Below are 8,189 nucleotides of genomic sequence, written 5' to 3'. Positions count from 1 at the left end.
ATCTCAAGTATTTACAGATTATTTTAGGTACTTTGCTTTTTGAATCTCAAAAGTTATCGGGGTGACCTATGCTTTTGAGTTACTTTGCTTTATCAAGACCACCAATTTATAACTCATTCTGAACCCTGATTTTTATTGTAAATAAAGAAAACTAAATTTTGAGCCACGTCCTATTTATACCATTAAGTAAAATATAAACGATATACACACCAGTTCTCAATTTTTCCTTTACGGGGTGGTTGAGATTAAAATGTATAGAAGCTTTGTGAAAAAAAGCGTAAGCATTTAGATAACTTTACACGAATTTTATGTTTTTTAACTGTCCCTGCTGCTCTTGGCCCCTCTGCCTACACTGTACTTTGTGACCAAGAGGAAGGGCAACAAGAATCGCACAACGTCGTCTATATTTCTGTCCACGTGACTTTTATTTTCAAACAAAAAAATACTATTCTTGTCAGTGACAACGGTAAAACATAAGTACATAGAAACTGAGAAACAGCAAATTTTATATTTCTTTGGTCTGTATGTTGCAGTTCACGTGTGGAGGTACAAGCAGGGCCTCCATGACTTTAAGTCAAAATTAAACGATTTCGATGCCAACATCAAGTTCAAAAATCTTTAAAACTGTTCGAGTGCAAGAAATGGATTGGAGCCTGAAATTGAGCATCCTTCTCGACGAGGCAGTTACAAACAAAGGCGCAGTATTCTGTTTGTGAATTTCTGCGCAACTTGGCAGTGACAAAGTAATAATAAATAATAAAAACACATTTCAGTACGAAAAATTATGATTAAATTTTGATTAATTTAAATAAGTAATATATAACTTACTTTTTGCACATTGAATAGCGGTATATTGAATAGAAAAAAATATACACGTGCTTAAATTTGGTCCCCAACAAAAGATGATAAGACCTAACCGTAACTCTAATATTATGGCGTAAGGCAAACATTTGTAGGTCACAAGGTCATGATAGAAAATGGAAAGTTTATCCCCATGGCAGCAGTCGAATAACGGGAACAGTCCGTGTTCAAGCTGCGTCCCTGTTGCACGAAGATTCCTCATGCTTGTACAGATAACTCTTCAAAGCGAACGCCTTGTTGCAGCGCTTGCACACGTACGGCTTGACGTTGCTGTGGGTCTGCACGTGCGCCCTCAAGTTGGACTTGTCGGCGAACGACTTGTAGCACAGCGGGCAGTTGAACGGCTTCTCGCCGGTGTGCGTCCGTATGTGCCCCTGTAGCAACCAGGGTCGACTGAAACACTTGCCGCAGATGTGGCACTTGCATCCCAGTTTATGGGTCCTGATCAGAGAAAGGAAAAAATACAGTTAGCATTTCCAAATATACATTTATCGCGTCGGTACCAAATCTAGATCTTGTACATGTCAGAATAGTTTCGTGAAGTGACTACGCTTCTAGACCAGTTAAGTGAAAGATTTAAAAATCATTCTGATGTTTTCGCTAACTAAACCTTCCCGAACAGGTCCAACCAGAAATATTGCGGAATTGCGGTTTGTGCTTGCATGCAGTTTGACTCTTTGGGTGTGTATATTTCAGAATATTTATAGACATGTTTATAATTGTTTGGTGTAGGCATTTCAGATTTTAAGAAAAAAAGACTAGGGCCTACAAGTGTTTATACTCTTGAATTGTAGAACACAAGGTGATTGTAAGCGTACTTCACACGGGAAATCACCGTGCTGAAGCGGCGAGACACAACAAAAACACTGTCCAGACACGCAAAAAAAGAGATAAGATGGAAAACAATATCTGGAAATTGTGAGTACACGCAGGATGTGGAGGACCCGTGACGAACTTTGAGTCGTTTTTAGAGACCCCGAACACGGTGATAAGCGAATATGAATTACCTGATGTGCATGCTCAGTGCTGGCATGGACACGTAGATTTTATCGCAGTGGGGGCACTGTTTTGCCTTCTTGTCGGTGACACTCCGGTGGGTCTGCCGGTGTCTGGCCAGGTTGCTCGATGTGCTGTACTGTTTACCACATTCCGGACACTTGTGCGCGTGAGGCGCCGGGCTCCGGCCACACTTGTGCTCTTTGGCCTTGGATGAACCGCTGGTCCTGGACGTGTTGCGGTTTTGCTCTCGCGGTGGCTCGCTCTTCTTTTCCCGGCATTCAGGAGCCGACCTGGGTGGCTCCGGTTTGGATGTCTCTGTTTTCTCCTGTGTTGGCTCATCTTCGACCTCGTTATCAGCAGTATCTGTTTCATGACCTGACTTGTCCGATAAGTCTTCTTGTCTCGCCTCGTTTTCCATTGAATTTCCTTCCGCTACATCATCAGTGGTTTCACACAGCGGCTTATCATTATTGTTTATCTCTTGTTCAACAGGTTGAATCTCCTCCTCCTCTTTCCCAACTTCCTCCTCCGGTGTCGGGGACGCCATTTCGGATTCATTCTCAGTGTGGGACGATCTTCTGTAAATTGAGGTCGACTTCCTCGTTCCAATCCTGGTGGGTTTTTGGTCCGATGTTAGCTTCTGCCTTTTCTTCTGTTTCCTTCGCCTCTTGACAAGTTTCGGCGCCGGCAGCAGAGTTTCGCTCAGCGGCAGGGAGAAACGGGAGAATCGCGGCAGGCGAGGTCGCCCTCTACTCCGTTTGCGGCGTGGGGGCGCTTTATTAGCAGGCTCGAACGCCACATCGGTGATGGGAACAGAGGCTGTCACCTGTAGTTCGGGCTTCTCCCTTCTCTGCGTGGTGTTGACATCCAACTTCAGGCATGGGTAGAATTCTACTGTTGTGAAAAGGAAGAAAAGTAGCTTCGTTAGACATGCTGTGATCGATCCTTATGTCTACTATTTCATCTGCTTGTATTAAAAGAAGGGTAGGTCTAGGCCTACATCAGAGTGCGCCTACAAAGTTGTTTCTGGCTTGATGCAGTATTTTTCGGTAATTATGACAGATTATATTTGCATCGACAGAGCAAACTACAAGCTGCACATTGACAAATATACAAATAGACGGACATTAAAACGACGGTGACATAGTGTAAAGTTTGCAAATTTATTAAATTGGCAATTTGCGTCGTTCATACAAACAAAGAAATTATATCTCGAAACGCATTGTGGGTACGACTGAGGCGCGATATTATATTTCGACGCATTCACTTTAATACATGACTGTGCTGCTCCTGATCCCCTCTAGTGTTTAACACGTATCCGTTAAAAAGAGCGCAAATCATAGTAGACTGTTTGTAACAATAAACGCTTTGAAAACAGGATAAGAAAAATAAACGTTGAGCAATTTGCTTGAAAGCTTCCATTGTCGTCGTCAAAATCTCTCAGCGATTTAACATCAACATAAAAGGGGCGGGTTACGCCAAGGTCGTAGAATTTATTTCAAGGAAGGACATGTTACTATTCCGGTTTTTTTTTTTAATTCAAAAGCTCTACAGTATTGACAATTGCTCCAATTAAGAAATAATGGGCGGTTTCCTTGGTCGCCAACACAGAGAAAGAATGATTTCTTTGTCAGAACCCGAAGAGTTGAAATGGAAGATCTGCATGATCTTGGCGAAGTTCAATTTTTGTGCGCAGTAACAGTATCGAGGTCACACCATACTCCGGTGACGATCAGTTAATCGCGTCCGCACGGTCAGTTTTAACGTGGTCGCACCGGGCGGATCGGAACGGAGAACAGCTGCCTATTGTCAAACTAGAGGTTATGCGAAGAACGGGCTTGAGAAAGAGACACTATACCCCGTACCCTGTCTGTGTTATGGCACTGTAAAAATAGTTCAGAGTGAAAAATTCGGTTATCTCTACAGCATGCTCGAGAACGTATTTCCGCTATGGGTCTGGGTACAGAGGCTAGAGAAGCAACGTTCGGGTTGCCGAAAGTGATCTGCCCATCATCGGTATATATCCTTCGGTTCCTTATCACCGACTACGTCATTCCATATCGAATGCCTTTGTTTCACTTCAACGCGCTCGGGGTCTTGTGGGTCATCGAGGGAATGGCCAGTCCTCGTTGCCGGTTGGGCTTGACCAGCTATTAGGCGTCCTACGGACTGTGAACTGAATCGTGTGTTTTGAATGCTGGAAGCGAAATTCACTTTCGACACATTTATCGTGTAATGTTTGTTTAGTTTACCTTCAGGCAAATAAATCTAAACGGTTTACTTTTATTACACTGTTTTAATGTTTCGCTGAATGAATTTATATGATATCTGCGCGGGCTAGATAGTTTTCAATAAACCCCGGTCGTGTCCGCGGAATAAATATAACCCCCCCCCCCTAAAACCGAAACATCACCGGCAGGTGTACACAGTCAAAATGGTCGCTACAGGTTAGGTCAAACCAAGGTCAACCTATACTCTAGCAATGGAGGGCCCTCCTCTGTGGACTTTGAGGCAAATCCCTAACTTTTTATTAGTACGGCTCTTAACGGGGAATATGATCGAAGTAGACATTGACTTGTCCTTTCGAAGGCAAAGCTAGCGTACACTCAATCATGTTTATCCAGTTAGTTTTTCACAAGTGTAATTGGCATGTGTATACGCATTCAAAAAATCCTGAGGTGAAAATGTCTCCCATCTTCGACAAAATTACAACTGCACGTTTGTCCGAAGAATAATGGGTAAGGTGCGTACGAGTTAGTGTTTGACAAAAGCACGAGAAATGTCGAACTGGTGAGGTGGAAAGAGAGTCAGTCATAGCTTTAAGAGCTACGGGATTTAGCAGGGATAGGTTCTGCGTGAAATCTGACACTCCGACCTTCTAATCTTCTTCAAGGAATCTTGACCTTTTGTGGTTTAGGGTGACAGAGGAGCTATTCCTGACGAAAGCGACGTTGAAATGATAGCAAATGAACCCGCTTGCAAATAACAATCGTCGACTGTTTTGTTTGTTAGTTTACATCTGGAAGTTCTTGGGAGGCGTGAGCAGAGCGGTGGTCATAAACTCGGGAAAAGGACGGGAAAGGATGGGGCTTTACCAGGATTGGGATCAAACTTTGCATAAACAGGGAAGTTTGTGTTCGTTTCTTTTTGAAGATCTAAGAGCTCGCATTGCCTGTCTGGGCAAATAACGCGGCACGTAATACGCAACAGGCTCCATCTCAGAGAAGGAATGCGTCCATTTGCAGCGGCGCTATCTCAAGAACCAAACTTCGAGGTTTTATTTTGGCGTCAAACTTTTACACACAGACAACATTCCGAGGGCATGTCAGGAAACGAAAACATCTTCCCCGACGAGCCCTGATGTTATTGCGCATCGCCAGTTCACTGCGAGCGAGCTTATTTTTTTCGTTTGTATCTTTAGGGTGGGACGTTTGAGATGCTTCCTCAAGATGTTTACGATTTAGTGTCAGTAGTGGTTGCTTTATAGCGGTCTGATGGAATGCAGTGTGCAGAGCCTTGAGAAAATATCCCATAATCCCAGTAATGTGAGTGGCCGACGTTGTGAGGCGGCCGAGCGGCAGACAGGGAAAAGGACACGCAATGAAACCCGAGTAAAATCCAACAAGTTGCACGCTGACTTAAGAGGAAAAAGGACCCCAGCTTTGGAACAATGTACTTTCCTTATCATTGTAGAGCCGGAAACAGCAAACAGGTTGTTGCCGTATTGTATTTACTTTTAACACCTAAATGGCAGAGAAAAATAAAACAGGAATTTCCACGATTACTAAAATCTGTCGCTCGAACCACAGAACTTCCTGCTGGTTTGGTCGCTTTTTTTGTTCTTCACTTTCTCTCTGCCAAAAAATGTAGTCATATCCGTTTGAAAACAACAAAAAACTGGCACGAGATAGATTTGTTCAAATGAAAGAGAATTTAAAATGGGCGATCTATATATGTTTTGAAAAGTTCAGTTTCGTTGCTTATAGTTTAAACCCGGGGAACTGAATCCATTCGACACGCATTATCTAAACTGATCCCCCAAACTTGCCCCAGAGCGTTTTGATGTTTTCCACAAAACTTATCTGGACGTGGAGACGAAAGACAAAAAAAAGACATTTTGGGATGTTCGTCAACATACGGACAGCGATACTCCCATATCTCGATGCCATGCTAGCGTTTACGATACTTTTTAACCATAACTGTCGCGCAGGCTTCCCATGCAGACAGAGGTCTTGTTACAATGTGATACTGTTCATCGTGTACTGCTCATGGTTGAACACTCACGTCACACTCAGACTCACCCGTGTTTTCCTCGTTTTCCTTCATGTACCGCCTCTCTTCTTCCATCAGCACGCGAGCGTGCTGTTGTTTGTATCTTCTGACCAAGAAAGAGCGCGGCATCCTGATCAATATGTCGCTGGTTCCCAAGGAGAATCTTCTGTGCGATGAACTAGTCGCGGTAAGAGGATCGTGCGAGAGCGAGTTTCGCCACTGCTCAACTTCGCCGCTACTTTTGCTGAAGAACTCCGAGCAACAAGTGTCATACGATCGCCGATGCCCCGTTGAGACAGATATACTGTGGTATTTCAAAAATTCTCCTCCCTCCAAATTTGTCGATCGTGTTGCATGAAGGTATCTGTGAGTATGCCGTCGAATGTGTGCCCGGGAATCGTCAGGCAGCGAAAAAAAGCCTTCAGAGTCGTAAGACCATCATCGGGAACATTTCATTGTTTGTGCTGCTCTCGTCCTGTGCACTGGGTGTGGAGAAGAAAACAGCCAATTTGCATAAAAAGATTGTGCAGTAATCACCCCTTGTCTATCACATATGGTCCGTATCCCGTCAACTGGACTGATTTTTTTCCACCAACCCGGGGAGTGTTTCCACGGCACGTCTTCCCCCTGCCATAGGACAGCCCTGCGTCAATGCAACATAAATGGGAACTCTGCCAATTAAAACTATCGGAACTATTTTTTAATTGTCAACATTTTGAGGCATAATTTTAGCTAACTATTTCGAAGGAAACAAAACAAAAATAACTCGGTAAAATTTTTAGACACAGCTGCGTCATGTCCCCCGGGTGTCAAACTACACTGCCTTGCCGCTGATTCCCAAAACCGCCGTGACGTCATAGCAAGTTACATTTTTAAAGTATTTTTTCTTCAACTTTGCGAACAATATGTTAAAGGGCTACACTGAGAAGACATGATATATTAGTCAACATACTTTTCTTCGTAGTTTATTTCCTAACATTGTACGATAACTTCAATGTTCAGTCTTTCAGAAAAAGCGGATGATATTGTACGTGAACGTCTTGGAAATGACCATTAAAACACAGCGGAGCTGTCTGCCTCAGCGACGTTAGCAACGCCCATCTTCTGCTGAGGGAATTGCCGTCTCCATGACGACGGTGATGGTGATTGGAGGATGAGAGCACTTTGACAGGCATCCAACGGGGATGCGATAGCATACCATGCAGACACTATCAATATCGGTCGAATAAATGATCCTTTGGCCCATGGTAAATAACCTGTTGCTCTCGCATTCCATACCGAAAAAGGAAAAGACATGTAGATCGCGAGCACGCGCACCAAGCCCCGAGTCTAATTTAAGATCCCACTAGCACTAGAGCTATACATACACACACACACACGCTGAAAAAACTCTGCGTCATGTCCCATGATGATGACTGGAACACGCACAGTCAGTTTTGTTGTGAGTGGAGAGAACAGCTCATGGGCACGTTCGTCTTCTAGCGCAACGGCCCTTCAACTTCCCGTCGACGCATTTGTGGTTTGGGAAGCAAAAACCGTTACAGTGGTGGGTCTGTCCTTTTTATTTTGACTCAAAGCGGAAGCTTATGCAGTCTAGTCGAGCACCACCAGTATACTGCGACACAGGATTTCCAAAACGATTGTGTCCGTATCATTATCAGTGTTGAACATACTTCCTCTCTGACCCCTGACCCCGCCATAATATCTTTACAGTTCTCAAGTTTCGCCTGACCTCAGCGCTCGCCTTACAGATATCCGTGATTAATTGCGGCATAGACAGTGTGTTGATTCATAAAATACATTCACTGGAAAAAATGTGGGCGGCTCAGATACGTCAGACCGAAATAACGGATCCCATCAGGTGGTCGACTGCCGCTAATAACGAGCAACAGGTGATCTTGGATGTAGAACACGAATATCCGAATTCCCCGCCAAATAACACAGACCGAAGATAAAATTCAGTTTTGAAAAATTTCCGGCCACAGAAAATAACGGAGTGCCGGACGCGATGCATGTATCCTCTCGCGGTGGCGTCCAGACATCACGTGGATGGGCGT

The 8,189-nt window shown here is 44.0% G+C and overlaps 1 protein-coding gene across 2 annotated transcripts; it reads right to left on the bottom strand.

Moving 5' to 3' along the window:
* Nucleotides 1-406: 406 nt before the first annotated feature.
* Nucleotides 407-7,633, bottom strand: LOC139147850 (transcriptional repressor scratch 2-like). Of its 2 annotated transcripts, XM_070719063.1 has the most exons (4): nucleotides 7,085-7,633; nucleotides 6,162-6,614; nucleotides 1,869-2,754; nucleotides 407-1,302 (listed from the first exon to the last, which is right to left on the bottom strand). In XM_070719063.1, exons 2-4 carry the CDS (start codon nucleotides 6,259-6,261, stop codon nucleotides 1,029-1,031), a joined length of 1,260 nt encoding a protein of 419 aa, XP_070575164.1. In that variant the 5' UTR covers nucleotides 6,262-6,614; nucleotides 7,085-7,633; the 3' UTR covers nucleotides 407-1,028. The 2 variants fall into 2 exon arrangements, with proteins under 2 accessions (XP_070575164.1, XP_070575165.1); XM_070719064.1 differs by lacking the exon at nucleotides 7,085-7,633 and having other exon boundaries at nucleotides 1,869-2,751; nucleotides 6,162-6,784.
* Between the last annotated feature and the right edge of the window lie 556 nt (nucleotides 7,634-8,189).

Source organism: Ptychodera flava, chromosome 13, assembly GCF_041260155.1.
Source record: "Ptychodera flava strain L36383 chromosome 13, AS_Pfla_20210202, whole genome shotgun sequence".
Taxonomy (NCBI): domain Eukaryota; kingdom Metazoa; phylum Hemichordata; class Enteropneusta; family Ptychoderidae; genus Ptychodera; species Ptychodera flava.
Note: the sequence above shows the minus strand (reverse complement) of the source record. Positions and strands in the feature narration are given on the sequence as shown.

What these genes read in the sequence shown, in the direction of transcription:
- LOC139147850 (XM_070719063.1), bottom strand. Translation starts at nt 6,261, where the DNA reads ATGCCGCGCTCTTTCTTGGTCAGAAGATACAAACAACAGCACGCTCGC. An exon ending in GGAAAACGAGGAAAACACGG is followed by an intron (nt 2,755 to 6,161) that starts GTGAGTCTGAGT and finishes TTTTCACAACAG; the next exon opens with TAGAATTCTACCCATGCCTG. An exon ending in GCACTGAGCATGCACATCAG is followed by an intron (nt 1,303 to 1,868) that starts GTAATTCATATT and finishes TTCTCTGATCAG; the next exon opens with GACCCATAAACTGGGATGCA.